Genomic DNA, 18,739 nt, shown 5'->3' with positions numbered 1-18,739 from the left:
AATTCCTCACCTATTTAACAGGAATGATAGTATTTACCTATTTAGAAGAGGATTTGTGAGGATAAGGTAACATTAAGTGCTATGCAGTGCTTCAGAACTCATTTGACTTTCATTGTCTCTTTAGGTCCTTTAATGGTCATAGTAGAATATTGTAAATATGGAAATCTGTCCAATTATCTACGAGGAAAACGAGGAGATTTCATTGCATACAAGGTAAAGGAATTACAGTCATAAGCCAAAGAATTAAAAACCACTGACCTCAAGTTCAGTTTTTTCTGCGTTAACACAGGGGGTTTGATATTTATGTAGGCTTCTTTCACACCACGCTTCAATTCAAAACAAAAAGACATGGTCTTCCTTGGACCTCACTCCCATCCTCTTCCTCTGAACAACTACTAAAGAAATAGCTGGAAATACCCAAATACTAGTGCATTTGAGACAGAAAGGGAACTTCTTCTGATACACTTCCCAGCACAAGGAGGTCACAAAAACTGGTGTGAACAACATAAGCCTAATTTAGGGATTTGTGTTTGGTAGCCCCCAGTTATCAAAACTAGGCCACCTTCTCCGCCATGTGCTCGTTCCCATCTCCTGCACTCTCCCTTCTGTGCCAATCCAAGAGCCTGTGCAGCAGGCAGACACAGTCTGAAGTAAAGCAAATGATGGTTGTGTTTCCAAAGGGTTGTGTCCATCCACACAAACATTTGTGCTAGCATAGATTGGGCTGTGATACAAGGGAAGACACAGAAAGTCAGAAATCAGCAATGAGGAGAGGATGGGGCTACTTTCCTGTCATGAAAACATAGTGCCTCGGGGCTCTCTACACCAAGCCCTGCAAGAACTGGAGCCTCTTCAGAGTTACAGTCTCTCTGCTCATCCCTTAGTCTCATCTAGCCTGCTTCTACCTAACTTTCAAGGTGCAATATTGATAAATGGGAGTAAGGTGTATTAATAAATAGGAAGCAGGGAACGTCCTTTCAAACATGGTTTGAGTGTATCTCCAGGGGACCTTTTCTCCTCTCTGTATGTCATTCCATTGCACAACTGTCAATACCAAGTTATGACATCTTCAAATGCTAAAATCAGTTTTATACCATTTCTAGTCCCAGGAGAACTCTGGCCAAGCAGAGAAAAGCCTGGATGAGTCCAGCAGCGATTTGACAGAGCTGATCAAGAGACGCCTTGAGAGTGTAGCCAGCACTGGGAGCTCTGCCAGCTCAGGATTTATTGAAGATAAGAGTTACAGTGACTCTGAAGAGGATGAAGAAGGTAAAAGAAACCCACCTAATGCCACGTCGTTTATTGTGAAGATTTCTGTTAGCTATTTTTGTGTTGCTTGGTCAGTGCCACACACACCGCTGCACACTTTACAAGCCCTTACACTGCACGATGTGCTTCATTGAGCGCAGATTCTTTCTCCTGCCTATGCCCCACTCCAACTTTCTCACAAAAAGAGATCTGCAATAGCATATGTATACAAAAGCTGCTCCTGCTGTGTAGGAGTAACAGCAGCGTTTTACCAGAAGATTTGTTAGGGCAGTCTGTCCCCAGTCTCTTCACACACTATAAATAGTTCCCCTCTCTTTTATCCCCAGATATTGTTTTCCCCATAACTAAATGATGTGAATAATGTTGGATTGAACTCTTTTAGCCATCTGGTCTAGCTCTAGGTCAGTGATTCCCAAGCTAGAACTGTGACTTTGGTGAAGTAATAGCATTTTAGACAGCTTGTGAACCTAACATCCTCAGATGCAGGACTGGGATCATCAGTGTGGCAGCAACACCAGTGCCCAAAAGCTCTGGGACTGCTGCTCTAGTGTTCTGCTCTGTGATCTCTCCTAGATGCTGAAGATCTGTACAAGCGGCCACTGACTTTGGAGGACCTGATTTGTTACAGCTTCCAAGTGGCAAAAGGGATGGAATTTCTTGCCTCCAGAAAAGTGAGTTCATTCAAACATCATGGGTATCTGACATGAAGAAACCCAAATAGCTTGAGCCTGTGTAATCTGTTATTTGATTTTGTAGTAGTGTTGGAGATCACCTTAGCTCTAGTGGTTAAGCAGTCAGTAGCACTGAAGGAGCTCTGAAGGAACATCTGTCCTGTTCTGGGCTAGGAAGGTGTGACCACAGACTGTAAGGCCATTCACAGAACTGACTCAAGCAGATGCAGAAAGCTTATGTGGAAGGGTTCTGGTGTGGCCAGAAAAGTGCTGCTGAATAAGGGGGAGGGACTACACAGCTGTTTGTTTAGCATGTCAGTTATGGTGGAGACTATCAGCAAAGCTAGCATATCTTTTGATAGGAAAAGAAAGTACATTTGTAACTGTGGAAAGTCTTCTTTTTTATAAATGAAATGTAATACACATACCAAAGTATGAACAAAATTGAGAGCTTGGACTTAGCACGAAGCTACATGGGTACAGACACAGAAATTACATAAGCAGCAATTGCCTATGTGAAATGACCCTGTTCTCACATATGCTCATAGGACTGCATTTGCAAGTGCAGCTCCTGCTGCTTTTTGATCTCTCCCAAATTTGCCAAACAATAATTAACTGGAAAATTGCACTCCCTTAGTCTCATCATTACTATGAACATCTTTTCATACAGAAAAAACCTGAAGATGAACTGCAATACTTAGTTTGTTCCTCAAGTTATTTTCTCCCTCTCTTTAACCTTCTCACAACAAAAACACCTTTATCTGTCCATCTCCAAAGGAGGTCTCGTGCTTTCAGCCCTAGCCGTGACCCGCTGTCCAGGCAGACCCCCTGATGTTGCCTCTCTTCATTCCCTCCCAGTGCATCCATCGGGACTTGGCAGCAAGGAACATCCTTCTTTCTGAGAACAATGTGGTGAAGATCTGTGACTTTGGGCTAGCCAGGGACATTTACAAAGACCCTGACTATGTTCGGAAAGGAGATGTAAGTGGAAAAAACCTAAAATGCTAATCTCAGACCCTTATTCTCCTAGGATTTAGCAGATTGTTAACAGCAGTTCTGGCAATGTGTTGTGTCTTTTGCATTCGTAGGCAAGACTTCCACTCAAATGGATGGCTCCAGAAGCAATTTTTGATAAGATTTACACAACACAGAGTGATGTGTGGTCTTTTGGAGTTCTGCTATGGGAAATATTTTCTCTAGGTAAGAATGTTTTTTTTCCTCCCAGCTGATGACTCTATGGTTACTATGAGGAACTTCTGACAAAAGATAATAATGTGATGTCATGTTTCTATTTCAGTTAGTACAATTGCACAGTGTATCTGGTGTAAAATAAAGTCAACAAGAACTCCATCTGGCAAAGTGCATGAAAGCAGCGCATACAGGGGAGCAGGGGCAGGAACCAAACAAAATCTAAAATCCTGGACTTGACATCTGTAATAACTGTAACCAACAGAGCACAGAGATAACACAAGCCTCAAATACTCAAGAATGAAATATTTCTTTGAGAGCAATGAAGAACTTTCCCCATCAAACTGTATTTTCCCTTAAGCTCTCTGCTTTAGGAAACCACGCAGCCCAGAGGTTGCAGAGGATTGCACTGCTGCTGACACAGTGGTCTGATGTTGCTCGTGGCAGACCAGGAAACCAGGAGGAGTTTGCCCACATTGCATTTTATCTCAGTCTATTATCTTTCCCACAAAAACTAAGTAAGATTTTAAGTAAGAAAAATGAACTGGCAACAGCTGCCATCAGGTTGACATGAGAACCAGTGCTAGGCTCTGCTTAAATCATTTTGGCAGCAAGCAGGTAGAATGCATACATTTCTGCCCATATCATTTGCAAGCCACAAAATTTTTGCAGGGATGGCAATACTGTTCTTTATATAGATTTAATCTTCTGATGCTGTTAGAAGTCTCAGCTTCACTGAGACCTGGTTACTGTCCAGCAGATAAAGCCCAGAAATGTAGACAAGCGGTCTTACAGGGAGTTGGATTTTGCTGCTCTCAAATTCTCGTTACAGAGTAGCAAGTCTTGTTTTCATGAGGGAATTTAGGAATGTCAGCTCTGCCTTCTTAATCAGCATTTGCAGACAAAAGAAAACAAGCAGAATTGTCAACTTAAGCTTCTGAATTTGAAAACAAACTGTAATATCTTACTATCTTTGGTCCATGGATCAGTTGCAATCAGTGATTAGGCTCAAGATGCCAAGTCCAGATCTGGATGCAAAGTCCGGAGGTGTAACTCAGAATTTATTCAGGGTTGTTTGCAAAGAACACAACCTGATTTCAGTCAAAATCTTTGATTTGGACTTTTCTCTGTTTTATATCACCTTACAAAAGGAAGCTCACACTCAGGTGGTTAAAGCAAGTGGCAGGTGTTGCTTTCCTCCAGCCTAGCTCTTTTTATTTACAGCTTTGTTACTTTGGTGTAACACTTCCAGGGCTCTGTAACAGGATGATGCTGTGTGTGAAACACCACAGAAAGGTGAAACTCTAGAAGCGCTGGCAATGCCCCAGTTTTAACCGAGGGTTGCAGGAGATGCATCAGCATCAGCACACAGAGGCACACAGGGGGTGGTCTCTCCATTGTGCATCTCCAAGGAACCAAGTGGACTGCACACTGCTGAATGGCAAAGACAGCATTTTACACGTGTCAACTTTGGGTCATTTGGCCTTCAATATCAGACTAATAGAAATCACAGTTTTTTCACTGACATTCGTTTAACTACTTGGGAGAAGAAAAAAAAAAGAAAAAAAAAGCACATATATCTGCTTTCTTTTCATCTTAGATAGCCTGTTTGCTTAATGAAGGTGCTCAGGTGGGACAACAGAGTGTCCTGCTCTGAATGTAGGGAAATCTACCAGCTTCTTCCAAGGGCTGCCATTCGTAGAGCTGCTGCCTTCCCTGTGACGTGGATCCAAACTGCTTTCCTCAGTCCATGGCACAGACTCAAAACCAAGTCATTTTCTCTTAAGAGGGTTTTCATTCAGATCATCCAAGCATGCCTGTGGTTTGGCACCACTCACATCTGCAGCTCACACGATAAATATTTAATTAAGGATTTGTGTCACTGATTGAACTCTCTTACATAAAAGTTTTACAGATATTTGAGAGCCAGGGAAAGGAAAGTTATTTGTCATTGCTACAGGGCAAGCTTTAGCTCCCACTTACAACTGCTGCTTTTTACAGGGTCCCACAGACTTAGCACCCTTGAAAAAAATACAGCTTCTGACTAGCAAAATGCAGAGTTGGTTTGGATGTGGGTCCTGCCAGGGTCAGCAGCTGAATGACGCATGATAGGCTTCCTCTTGACAGGCTGGCAGACTGGGTCTGTTTTGGTGGCATGCAGGGAAATCAGAACTGGAAAGACTGTGTATTTTAATCTGGGGCTGGGTTTGCATTGAGCTCTGCATTATGTAAATGGAGTCAGCACACCTCACGTCAGGTTGAGCCAGCGATTGCTAATAGATCCTGAAGGCATTTACAGAATGGCAATGTCCCTTGGAATTTAAATGTGCACTGTTCAAAAGGTAATCAAATGTAATTATGTAAACAAGTAGTGCCTGGTTGTATAACATCAGCATCTTATTATCCTACTAAAATAAAACCAAGATCAAAAGAGTGCTACTATATCAAATGCATGCCACTTCTTTGAGCATTTTGAAACAGATTTCCCCCAAGGAAAACGTAATGTTTAGACCTTACACCATATGCCTCAGCCTACATTTCTCCTAAGCTGTCTCAGCATCCCACATCCAAGTTCTGTGGTAGTCTAGATGAAGTGTAATGGTAGTGGAAAGGGAGATTTCCCTACTTTTGAGATCTGGACTGCCTTCAGCTAGTAGGAGTCCAGCAGTGGTCAAAATATAAACTAACAAAACATTCTGCAGTCATAATTCAAGGCGGTTTACCATTGCATTCCCTGTACTGGGTCTCACCAAAATATTGCAGTTGCTTTGATCAGTGATGTAATCATGAATAGGTAACTCAAATTGACTGACTGACTTGATTTACTGAAGGAACTGGGGCTGTTCAGGCTGGGGAAGAGGAGGCTGAGGGGAGACCTTATTGCTCTCTTCCAATAACTGAAAGGTGATTGTAGCGAGAGTGAGGTTGGTCTCTTCTCACTGGTGACAGGACGAGGAGAAATGGCCTCAAGTTGCGCCAGGGTAAGTTTAGGTTGGATATCAGGAAACACTTCTTTACAGAAAGGGTTGTTAAGCACTGGAATAGGCTGCCCAGGGAGGTGGCTGAGTCACCATCCCTGAATGTGTTTAAAATCCATTTGGATGTGGTGCTCAGGGACATCATTTAGCAGAGGGTTGTTAGGGTAGTATGGTTTGGTTGCAGTTGGACTTGATGATCTTTAAGATCTTTCCCAGTGTGAGCTACTCTATGATTCTGTGACAGATCAGATGGAATTCTCCATCCTTCCTCACTCAGTTCCACTGCCTTGTCTTCAAGGTCTCAGTCCCAGTCGACCTATACAAAGACAAGCTATGGATAGGTCAGGAGATGTACAAGTGGCAGTTTAGTAGGTTGGACAGCCGTCAGTGCTTCCAGACCCTATACCTATCCATGCCATTTTCTTAGTTTAACTGTGGATAAACTGTGCCATAGTGCCTATCTGTCCGCTTAATTGGAGAGATTATGAGAGCTGATGGAAGCTTGTTTAGAGATCTTTGACCAATGAGTGATGCCATGTAAGCTGAACATTACATTAGCAAGTTATTATGATCATAATGACAGAACAAAGACAAAATTAGGAAGGAAAATCAAGATGCAAAGCAGAAATAGCTTTAGGGAACACTGTTGACACTGTGATCTGATACTTGCACATCAAGGAATGTTCTGTGCCTCCAAACTTTGAATGTCATCAGAGCCTATTTGCTGTGTTGAGCTGCCCTCTTATGGAGTGCCCTGGACTTTGATCCCTGCATTGTGTTGCAGATTGAGTGATCAGGTTCACAGAATAGAATAATTCTAGGAATAGTCACATTCTGGCATGCTCTTCTCTGCTTTCCTCCAAAAGATTTCTGCTGTGCTTGTGGTACCTCCAAGAGCAAAGCACTTGGTGATGTTTCCAAACTAGGGGAGAAATTACAGGAAATAAATACATAGGAATGCTGTAGACAGTAAATGATATACAGATTCCTTGAGGGCTGGATGCAGATCCAGATTGTATTCAATCCTCTTTGCTAAGAGTTGATTAAAGTTTCTTCCAAATTCACCATCCTGCCTCTAAGATGCCAAAATGAGAAAGACAAGGGCTGAACTACAGGTAGAGCTTTTGCTGAGAAGAAAGGGAAGAAAACATTACAGATCTTTCAGGTTTGTCTCCAATAGGTTAAGTAATTTTTCAAACTTCAGTACAGACATCTCTTGAATTTTACCTATGAGGTTCAGATTACTCAGATGCCAGGGTACTTCCACAAATTATATGTCTGCTCCTCCTATTTGTGGTGCATTGTGAAGTGTAGGTGTTATAAAACAATGATCACAAGTTCTGATAAGCCCTTTTTCTCTAATTGGTTGCAGAGAACAGTACATTCAATTAATGCATTTTCCTCTGAAGAAAAACGTTTATTTCTCTTCTGCCATGTTTTACCTTGGAGTCATCCACCCCATATTACAGATTCAGAGCAGACTGTGTGACTGAAACCTCTAAAAAGAAAGAGTGAGTCTGTAATGGGTCACCAACTGAAACGTTTAGACAGTGGTTACAACCCCTTCTTTGCTCCAGCCTCTTTCACTACAAGACTCCAGACGATCTCATTTCTCAGCGGATGTCACCAACTCGTGTTTCATTCACTGAGCACCCCCTTACATTTCCCACCAGGTGCCTCTCCGTACCCCGGAGTGCAGATAGACGAGGACTTCTGCCGACGGCTCAAGGAAGGAACCCGGATGAGGTCACCAGAATATTCTACTCCAGAAGTGTAAGAGCTCCTGGCTTTGTATTGAGAAACGCTGCACGTCATTTAAGTATCACAAAGGAGATTATAATAAGTCTGGAGGAGGAAGGAGACCTTCTCAGATGATGGTTGTATTTTGCATTTTGTTTTCAGTAAACATCGCAGTTGAGCATATGTTGGATCTCCTGATAACAGATGAATGCTAGTGAAAGGCCAAGTCAGCTCAACCTCTGCCAACAAGAAGATGAACAGATCTCCCTAAGTTTGTTGTAGTTCGTGAATGTAAACTCAGAAAATTGTTGTGTGCTGGCACCCATAGCTATGACTTATTTCAGCAACATCAGTAGGGCCTGTCAGTCAAATCAGTCTAAAGCTAGGTGAGAATGAAAAGCCTACAGGCTCTTTTGAAACAACAGATAGATTAAAAAATGTTCCATGTGGAACTAGAGTAGAATTTCAGCACATGGAGATTTGAACACATCTTAATCCCAAACTACCCGAGTGAGGACCAAAACATTCAGTAGCAGAAAAAAAACAGTTTGGATACAAAGGTTGTGTCATTCTATTTTTTCAATACCTGTGGTTTTTATCTAGCTACCAAACAATGCTGGACTGCTGGCATGGAGTGCCCACAGAGAGACCCACCTTCACTGAGCTTGTAGAGCGCTTAGGAGACCTTCTTCAGGCCAATGTACAGCAGGTACAGCAACACAAATATTTCTGCAGTGAACATGGACCTATACAAATGTGTGTGTGTGGATGTGGATGTGCCTGTTCACAAGTAAAGACTGTGCTAAGCAGCAATATTAGATTTGATTTCATAACAAAGGTCACAAGGAAAATGGCTGCTGAAATGGGTAAAGAAAATGTTTATGATTCAAAAGGGGTTATATTTCAAAACTAGGAGTTTATCCATATCTAATAAGAGAAACTTGCAGTACATTAATTTAAATATTGGCTCATTTGCCCCTTAGAGGAACACTGGTGCTTTACCTCACAATTTTAATTAGATTTCAATATAGTAAACTGCTAGTTGGGCTGAACTGTCTCTCTCAAATTCTGAGCTTATGTTCATCAGCGCTCTTAGGAGCTTTAAAAGGATACAGTGTGAATCTCAGAAAGTCAATTACATAATTATTAGTTTCATAATAGTTAACCACTTTCCTTCCTCAGTGAAATCAACCTGATCCACTACGTAATTGTCAATTTACAACTCTCCTCCAGCTCTTTCCAGTTTGTAAATAAATTTAGTGAAGCCAAGTTGAAGAGGGCCCAGTTTGCAATATGAAGAGCTTGTGAGCTTTGTGCTGAAAGTGAAGTAAATTAAGGAGATACAAAATCATGATAAGGGAATAGGGCACTAAAATGGTTCAAAAGCAAAGGAAAATTTGGACAAATAGTTTTAGGGCTTGGCAATTTCTGATGATTTCTGCAGTGATGTAAATGACAATGCGGACCTTATTAATGTGTGAACTGAATTCCATTAAACTTGTGGCACCAATTTCTTGTAAGAACGAGGAATAAAATCCTTCCAGGCTTTTCGAAGGACTGCCTCTTCCTAAGCTGCAACTCCTTAAGCTGATAATATGCAGAAAGTCTCCAAGTAGGCAATATTACTTAACCATATTATTTAACCAATTCCAAATTCTGTTAAAATTGTATCAGCCATAAGGACTTTGTGACTTCCTGCCTCTAAAATTCTTAACTTTGGATTTTGGTGTCCCTAATACTGGCCCCTTGAAATTCCCAGCACAATGACAATGCAGGGTATTGCTTTGAGGAAGGGTAAATCAGTGAAATTCCATTCCCTTTCACCGGGGCAGAACAGACAAGCATCTGGAATGCAGCAGTGATCACAAGGAAATTGCAGCAAACTCACCAAGGGCACTGCTGTGAAAGGCAGCCCAGCCAGCTGCTGGCTGCACACCCACTGACCCCTCTGTGCGCCTGGCTCTGCCGTGCCATGTGTGAGGGATGTCTACAAGAGCTGTGAGTGCTGTGAGAACTGGTGGGGCAATAGCTCAGACAGGTGCCTGGAAGAGAAAACAGACCAACTGCAGATGACCATTGGGAAGTCAGAGAGTTTTCAATCTTTTTATGTCATAGATTACGCAGTGAATAATTTTCCTCATACAAAGCCCTCCACACAGTAAGTGTTGTATAAAGCTGCACATTCTAACTTCTGTGTGTTATGAAGAACATTAAAGATTGCTCCGCAGAAATATACAACTAAAATAAAAAGTAGTCCTTTCCCATTGTGAAGCCCTGTATAATATGGTAACTTTTAACATCTGGGATGGAGTGTAAAACAGCATTTACCAGCTTTGTGTTCTCTTATGCTAATTATTTTATAGGATGGTAAAGACTATATCCCACTGAACATTACCTTGTGTCCTGATGGAGAGCCTAACTCCAAAACTTGCCCCGTGGAGGAAAATTTGAACAACTGTGTTAATCGCTGGAGTGCAGTGGAAACTGGGTAAGAAAAATACATGTCTGAGCACGGGTGTGAAGGAGAGGGAGATCTGATGTAGCTGGGTTGTTCTCACAGTGTGGCAGTTCTAAGTGAGTTGGACAAAAATATTTGTCAGAGCGTTGTTTGTTAGTTACAGGAGATGGCAAAGAAAGACTGGGATGGGAATGGAGCTGTGTCAGGGCTACTAGCTGAGCTACCAGCACCTGCCTGGGCCTCATGTCGCCCTTCAACTTTCTATCTTCCAGCAGCGGCAGCAAAAGGCGCCCTCTGAGTGTGAAGACGTTTGATGAAGTTTCAGTGGGAAAGGAGAAGGTGATGCATGAGGTGAGCGGGGTGACTGTGTCCTTCTCCACGAGGAACACTGACTGCTTGGCACCAACACCGAACGGTTATCAGAGCGTTTGAAATCTCTGTGGTCAGAAAAAAGGTTTTAAATCGAGGGGAATATTTGGCCCAAGCATCTCACACACAGGGCTGTATGACAGCAGAGGAACCTGCACTTACTTTGACAAATAATTTGAAGAGAAGCTCCTGTGTGAGTAGACTGACGTTGGTCAGGCTGCAGAGCTTTATGTTACAGCCAGACAGGAGCAAATCTCAATATTGGTTTGTTTTTTTCCCCATAAGAAAATGGCAGCTTACTGAAACTGAGCCTTTGAAGAAAATGTCCCCAGGGGATTCTGGCTGGCTGAACCAGGCAACAGCTGGATGGTGAGGGGGTCAGTTCAGGAGGAACCTGACCAAGATTCAAATACTGGCTTTCCTTGATTCAAAGGGCTTTGCCTTGCAAGTTCCCCGATCTAGGTGGGCATTTTTATTGATAGCTTAATGGTTCTGCATGTGGGAGGGTGTTGAAAGATTTCATTTTCACTCCAGTGGAAAACAAAGGCTTGTTTTATTGCAGAATTTGTTGCTTGGCTTGTTGGCTTCCCCTGAAATTAAGGTTCTGGGATGGAGGTTTTTTCTATTTTTTTACTTTCTTATTTAAACAAAGAAAACAAAACAAAACTCATAAATTTACTCAGGTAATAATCGGCTGCAGCGCATCCCGCTTGCCTCAGTGACAGATCCTGTGCACTGAAGAGAGACGTTTGTAATGCATGTTTGAAGCAGGTAGAAAGAAGAAGAAGTTGGGTAGAAATGGAAGAAGACATGCACCTTCAGGAGCAGGAAGAGAAAAGAAGAATGTGAGCAGCTACCTGCTGCTGGGGACAGCCCAGCACCCCCAGTTAACGCTCCCTTGGGAGCACAGAATTGATGCTCATTATTCCCTAGCATTCCGCTGAATGTAATTTCTGTGCCTTTATCAGTGCCTCCTCAGGGATTAGGGGCTTAGAATTTCCTCTGGTTCCTGCACCTCCTTCTGACGGATAAAGATTTGTTCCTCAGAATCATGTGGAGACATTTCGTAGATAGAGCTGGTGTCAGTAAGAGATTTTTGCTGCCAGCACAAATGTTACTTTCCTAAATGTTCTTTCTTCATGGCATTTTAAAGCAACTCCTTACGTGGAGGGAGGAAAGTTGTTTTTTTTTTAAAAAAGAGGGTAATACACTAACAGATTGGAAGTGAATGTGAGATATCATTGCGAATCTTCTGAAGAAAATTATGGTATCATCTACTTTTGGACTAAGTAAATGCACTTGGATTACTACAATTATCTTAAATACCAAGGCATTAATGCTGATTAGGTCATTATTTGAAAAAGTTGCCCAGGAACTCTAAAACTCTACCACACCTTCCTGCCATTCTGTTGATTTTATGTAGTATCTTGTTAAGATTATTTTTTTTTACAATTTCTCTGTAAGAAAATTGAAAAGGAACACAGAGATAAATTATTTCTAGAGCATGTTATTTTAAGGGGAAATAATAAAGATAAAAGACAGAGAGAAATCCAGGCTAAATAGCTGCATAATCAGGACCAGCTGGCTGAAAATTGATAATGGTGGCCCTGATAAGAGAAAATTCAGAAGAATGGACTTAATTTCCTATACCAACTGGACATATCTCTGTGTTAAGCATGTCACTAGATAGCACGCAACTGGAAGTTTTGATGCAAACATGTGCCTTGCAGGTTGATGGCTGCTGTCCAGCTCTCCCTGACAGTGCCTGTGATCTTACAAATATGCAGAGAAGCTGGTAGCTCCTACAATAGTTCCAGCACACAAAAATCAACATATAACACTGCAGTATCACATCTACAGGTGGTCACCTTCCTGTTAGTACCTCCCTGATAACCACGTGGACAGGAAGCTCCAACCTCTGCAGGCCACAGTGAAGGAGAAATTGGATTCTCCTGCCCTTGTTCTGTCTGCTTTGTAACTGGAGACGATTTTATGAGGTGAAGTTCTGGGCCAAAAGCTGTATCGTCCCAAAATGAAAGAGCTAGAATTTGCTGTTTCTACTCTTTGTCTTTCCTTCTCCACTGACTTCAGTGCTGGTTTAGCTTGATTTCCCCACACTCTCCCCTGGGTATACAACTTCTAATTTCAGAGTCCTCCATGTTGACACTCTGCTGATGTTCTCCTCCTTTTGCTCTCCAGGAGTCAGACAGCGGAATGGTGTTGACATCAGATGAGATAAAAAGTCCAAAGAGGCTGGAAATCCGCTCCTGGCCTTACGGGATCATGGCACTCGCGTGAGTACTTTTGATGCATTTCTTTTGAAGCCAGTGTTCCATTCAGAAAAATGCTTCCAAAATTTACAGTTTTGTTTCTGGTTTCAAAAGGGAAATTTTTACACTTCATAAACAAGCTAGAAGGAGAAGCAACTCTGGATTTCAGTACTGTAACAGAAAGGTCATGGTTAATGTATTTTAAGATCAAGAAAACTATGATATAAACTGTTTCCAGAAAGAAGTTGAACATAAAAGACACTTCTGGGTCTCTGGAAGGGATGCAGCATTGTTGTATTGTTACTACAGGAAGGTTAATTAACGTGAAAAAAGTTGATTCTTGTGATAAAAATGAAAACCCATTTCATCAGCTTTGAACACATGATGTCTCATCAACCAACCAAACTCCTTTTGCCAAAGTAAGCCAAGTTGCTTTGCAATTCTGAGTCACATTCAAAAACAGAAGAGCACTCTCTAGTGAACCTGGTTTCTCTTGTTCATGCTCTGAGTCTGCTAGGACAAAATATTCTGCTCATGACAGATGATAAGAGCAAAATAGCTTAAGACATACACCTCTACTTTGGCTTTTTTCCTGACTCCTTCGTAGTGGTAGAACAAAGTTTGGAAAATGTGATTGATTAATCCAGAGAATAATGTTTATTATTATTCCGGTAACAGGGCTCTGTCTAATTTTAGATGCACAGGGCTGGCACCTTTGCAATTGGTGGGATGTGGGAAACATGAAGAAGGAATGTTTAGTGAAGGATAGTTTAAGCACTACAGATTTTTGTAAGGTGCACTTACCAGTGCTGTGAGTTCTTCATTTGCTGTTGCACAGCTGTCATGACAGTCCTCCAGAGAAGACTTTAATCCTACCATCTACATAATCCTATGAATTGCATTTTTGTTGATTAGTTTACAAGTAGAAGCTGTGCCAGTATTTGCTGTATGTTATCCATTCATGGTACAGTCCATCAGAGAAGAACAAAAGCAGATGATTTCTTAGCTAGCAGTTCTTTCTGTTTCTGTAAGAGTCATGCAGAGGCAGGAAGCAAACCTAGCAGTGAAACTGGTCTGCATTTTTACCTTTGTTAAAATGAATAATAGCAATAATAACCCATGTACTGATTCAGATGCCAACATTAGAATTTCAGAGACAAGAAACTCAAAATATTGTTAAAAAACAATTCCAGGGCAAAGTATTCCATACTACTCAGTTAATTAAGCTAATTGCAGTTTAATTGAACTGCCTAGAGTTTCCTCTGAAATCCGTTGATTAGATTTTTGTTGGTTTCCTCTGCATTAAACTCAAAGATTTTTCCCATCAGAGCAATTTCTTGTTTTGCGTTGAGTCACAGTTTGTCACATTAAAGAGAGACAACAGATGTAAAAAAGGCTATCACAATTCCTATGTAGTATGGGGGAGTTGACATGAAAGTGCACAGTGAGAATATAAAAGTATTTCAAAGGAGGTATAACTCTGAAAAGCTTGCCTTGTCTTTTCAGACCTTAAAACTATGTATTCTTGTATGAATGCTTGATGGCAAGACACAAGCAGAAAGAAAAGGGGGAAGGTTGCCTAACTAAAGGTAAAGAGCAGTGCAGCATTAGCAGGGAGCATTCAGACGCTGCAGAACATGAGTGTGCCCTTAGAGCCTGCTGCTCAGCAGCACTGTCTGCACTCACACAGCTGGCACAGGACTAGCAGAGGTTGGGATTAGGGTTCACGTTTCTGTCCTACGCACACGCTGAGGGGATTTCTGCACAGTGCAGTGCATTGCTATGGAAACCAAATGGCACCGGCTCTAAAAAAGAAGCTGCTCAAATGTCAGGAACTGTATTGCCACACTACTTTACCTGCTGTGATTCACCTCTCTGCTGCATGATGTCATGCTGACGCATACAACACACACAGCCTCCCCGGTAAAATCTGACTGGGAGATGTCAGCCACCTCTGACTGCACTTCCCCTACTGCTTTTCCACCCTTGGATATGAGGGACCTGGGGAAAAGCAAGGTTCTCTCTTCCCCTTCTAAGCTTTCTGCTTGAGAGCTCAACATCCAGCCAGATGCAGAAACACAGAAATCCCCTAGCAGTCTGTTTTCTCAAGATTTTCAGGAAATCCCTCTGAGCTGCTGTCAGGTGAATGGGAAGATGTTTTTCCTTGGCCGTCCTTCCACTGAGTGTTTGAGGTCCAGCTATTTTGCCAGCTTTTTTCTTTTTTTAACCTTGCAGACTGCCATTGGCACAAAGAACTTTTTTACGTAGTTGCAGAGCATCTCAACATCCTCTCATTTGAGACATGACACTCCTCGCCCCCCTCCGCTGCTAACTTGGAAAAGAAAGCCTCAAAAACATGTGGAACGGTCTTCAAATATCTAAGAAAGGTCAGAAAGGGATTCTGGTTTAACAAGGGAGATAAAGTCAGCCTTGTTAATTGTGTGTCTCCCTCTCAAAAACAGTTACCCTGGATCCTTTTCAAACAGTCTTTCTTTTATAAAACAAAACTGTTCAAAGGCTTAGCTGTTTTCTGAACCAGGGTGGCTGCATTTATTATTTTGCCAAAACCTTGCTGTTTACTTATCTATCTTCTATATTTCTATTTGTCATATCATTCCTCTGACAAGTTTAAAATTTGGCAACACTACACACCATAGGACGAACCTCCAAGGTGAAACTGATGCTCTGGGCCTGGGACTACTGTTGAGTTGCACTGACCATATCTGAGCCTTAAGTATCTTAGTATGCTACTTAAGTACACTGCTGCAGGGCAAAGCTGCAGAAAGGACAGAAGGATTGACCAAGACAGTGGCACTGCAGCTGACACCCAAGGAAATGCATCCAGCCCAGAGGGATTTAATGATGTCTCTGGTGTCAGGCTTCATCTCACAGTGTTAACAGGGTACTGCCTGGCACTGCTTTCCAGTTCTCCCTGAGACTCTATAATCAGGTTATTGTTTAAAATTACAACTTGATGTCTGCTTAGCTGTCCTCCCTCCACCCTCACCCTTCTTGCTCTCCCAGCCCCAGTTGCTCCATAATGCCATGTCTGGCACTGGCCAGGCTCCGTGAGGCTCAGCTGACGCTGAGCACTGATGTTGCACTCAGGGCCCTTTGCTGAGGGCTCTGCCTTTGTCAGAGCCCAAGTGGACCTAAGGCAGGTCACCAAGATAGGAACAAAATGTTGGTGTGCAGGTGCATCAGACATTTATGTCCAGATGCAAGGTGTTCAACAGCAATGCAGCCGAACTGATATTTTCTGATGTAACAGAAAAATGAGGCATGGAAATACTTCTACTCCACAGCAGAACTTAGTTTCAACAGGTTTTTCACCTGTGATGAGCACACTGAAACAGCAGATGTAGTATCACACTATATGCTTGTAGTGGCAGGGACTTCAGTTTGGTTCTAACTGCAGTGCTTTTCATCTCACCACCTTCTGAGTGCTGGAGCTAAAGTCAAAGGCTGGGTGGTTTGAATTTCAGAGAGGTGACCAGCCTTGTGAGGGGGCATACACTCAGAGAGTGGGTGATTTTTCCTGTTAGAACTTTATTCTAGCTGTGCTTTGTGGTTAGAAATGCTTCAAAACAATAAATTCTTGATTTTAATCCCTTGAGCTTTCCTTGCCAGCAGCTACTGATTGCAGTGATACAGCCAGAGGAATCCCAGGAGTAAATTCTGTTGAGGGTGTCTTAAAGCGAACAGTAGACAGCAAACAGCTATTAGAGGAAGAAATAACCCTTTCATTTCTTTCCATGCAGAAAAAGCAAATTAATCTCTAGTACCGTGTGCCTCATCAGACACCTATGAAAGCTGTTATAGGACCATGAAGCTCCCACATCTCATTATGAGATGCAGCCAGGAGACAAACTGCTCTGCTTGGCAGTGCTCAGCACACCTCTCAGCTTTCCCAAAGCACAGCGTCCAAACAAGCCCAGAATTTCCACATGATGCAAGAGTCTACTAGTTTCTCCTACGGAGGGCAAGATACTTGGGCACTTGCAAAGCAATAAGAGCAGCTGGGGATAAGTGCTGTCCTTGTGCTGTAGACCTCAGGGACACACGATTTTCTCACAGCACCTCCCTCCGTGCTCCTCTTCAAGTCACTGACCCTGAGATTTGAGCTGTTAGAAACTGCTGCCCTCTGATACAGACTCAAACAGCCCCACTGATGATTTGCCAGCTTCTTGGCAACTGCAGTACATTTCTAACTCTGACCAAGAAGCCTGGTTCTTACAGAAAGGTGAAAAATTTTCATCAGTTCTCTCTGACCTTCTCATTATTACAGCATTACCCTCTGTGGTATTTTCCAAACAACTTTGACACCTCTCTAGAAAACTTTAAAAAAATATTGTGGAAGATTACTTAATACTCAGGCTAAGTTTTTCTTCACCCGGTTTCATTCCTGGACTTTTCAAACTTCATCGATAGCAGAAAATATGACATAGCACAGTTAAAATGGGTACTGAAAAGATCTCACTACCCGCACCACGGCACCACACTAAAAAGCACTTGTTCAGGTTGTGTCTCGGCCACGGGATTTGCTGACAGCACTGGAGCCTCACACAGCCCCTTCATGTGCACAACTGGCACCAAGGCTCGTGGTACAAACACACTCACAGACATAGCAGGCTTCCAATTAGTGGCACTGGGAGCATGAATCCACATTAGCACCAAGTCTATCCTAGTTCTGGTTTCAAATCTGACAAACAGAGCACTAGCTCCAGGCTCAGTATAGAAACACATCCCAAAGTGTTGCAGGATTTTCTGGTTGCTATGAATGTCATTTGTTGCTACCCATTTGCATTCTTCTCATCTTTCACTACTGGTTCCTCCAGGGCTTTCATAGTGTTTGTACTTCTTCCATAAACCTCCCTAATTTGCAGGTGTCTTTCTGAAAGAGAGGAGTCAAGTGCTGTGCCCTGCAGTCTCAGTGCTGCCAATGAAATAAGGCTGAAGCCAGCTCACTGCATCTGCAGTGTTTCCCCAACCAGTACTGCATACAAGTGTGCCTATTATGAAAGAGAGTCCTTTTGGTTACAAAATCAGTTTAAGGATAGGAAATGGCAGCGTTCAGGTTAGATTTTTAGATTTTCATCTTTCCCTGTGCCCTGCCACAAACAGTACATGTTCTGGGAAGGACAGAAAAGTTTTCAAGTTGCTCTTCATGTAAAATGTGATCAGCCTGGATCACTGGGCAGATGTGTTTCACTGATGTCATACCTCATCCTCACTGTTTTTCACCGACTGTCACAGTGTTGGTGCATCTCATCCTCACCATGTTTCACTGAGCATCATAGTGTTCACATTCCTCATCCTCACACTGTGCTGGGGGGAGAACACTGACAGCTGCACAGAGCTGGATGGCACAGCCTCAGTGCTGAGCAGGTTTACCCAAACTGAATGTCTCCTTTGTCACTGCCTGTGCTGCAGTTTTCCAAAGTTAGGCAAAGTCAGCCTAAGGAGATACCTTTGGGGCAGCGTAATACCAACCCAGCAGGACTGAGTCAAATAATGGCTAGTTTCTAATGAAATTATTTAATTGCATATCCACTGCTAACTTTTGTAGCTATTGTGTGATTAATCTAATGACTTCTATCAGAAAATATTTATCTGTGGGCTCAGGGAGAATTGTGCTATCTTATCCAGGACAGTACGTCTGGCTCAGGGCACAGAGGGGTTTTTGCTCCCTGAGGCAGAGCACTGAGCGCTGCCAGGGGCAATGCATAGCTGCACTGACTGATGTGCTGTGGCAGTTCACATGCAAAAAATGAGATTTCAAGGAGAGACAGGAAA

The 18,739-nt window shown here is 42.5% G+C and overlaps 1 protein-coding gene across 2 annotated transcripts in view; it reads left to right on the top strand.

The window, feature by feature from the left end:
- Positions 1-18,739, top strand: part of LOC128075754 (vascular endothelial growth factor receptor kdr-like) — a 120,005-nt gene that overhangs the window by 93,571 nt on the left and 7,695 nt on the right. For both annotated transcript variants that reach the window (XM_052672741.1, XM_052672742.1), the window contains exons 20-29: positions 125-213; positions 1,104-1,269; positions 1,843-1,940; positions 2,799-2,921; positions 3,029-3,140; positions 7,780-7,879; positions 8,450-8,555; positions 10,210-10,334; positions 10,577-10,655; positions 12,873-12,967. In XM_052672741.1, coding sequence (XP_052528701.1) covers positions 125-213; positions 1,104-1,269; positions 1,843-1,940; positions 2,799-2,921; positions 3,029-3,140; positions 7,780-7,879; positions 8,450-8,555; positions 10,210-10,334; positions 10,577-10,655; positions 12,873-12,967 — 1,093 coding nt within the window. The remainder of the gene's footprint in view (positions 1-124; positions 214-1,103; positions 1,270-1,842; positions 1,941-2,798; positions 2,922-3,028; positions 3,141-7,779; positions 7,880-8,449; positions 8,556-10,209; positions 10,335-10,576; positions 10,656-12,872; positions 12,968-18,739) is intronic.

The sequence above is a fragment of the Tympanuchus pallidicinctus genome, unplaced genomic scaffold, assembly GCF_026119805.1.
Source record: "Tympanuchus pallidicinctus isolate F22 unplaced genomic scaffold, pur_lepc_1.0 scaffold13, whole genome shotgun sequence".
Classification (NCBI taxonomy): domain Eukaryota; kingdom Metazoa; phylum Chordata; class Aves; order Galliformes; family Phasianidae; genus Tympanuchus; species Tympanuchus pallidicinctus.
This window is presented reverse-complemented; position numbering and strand designations above follow the sequence as displayed.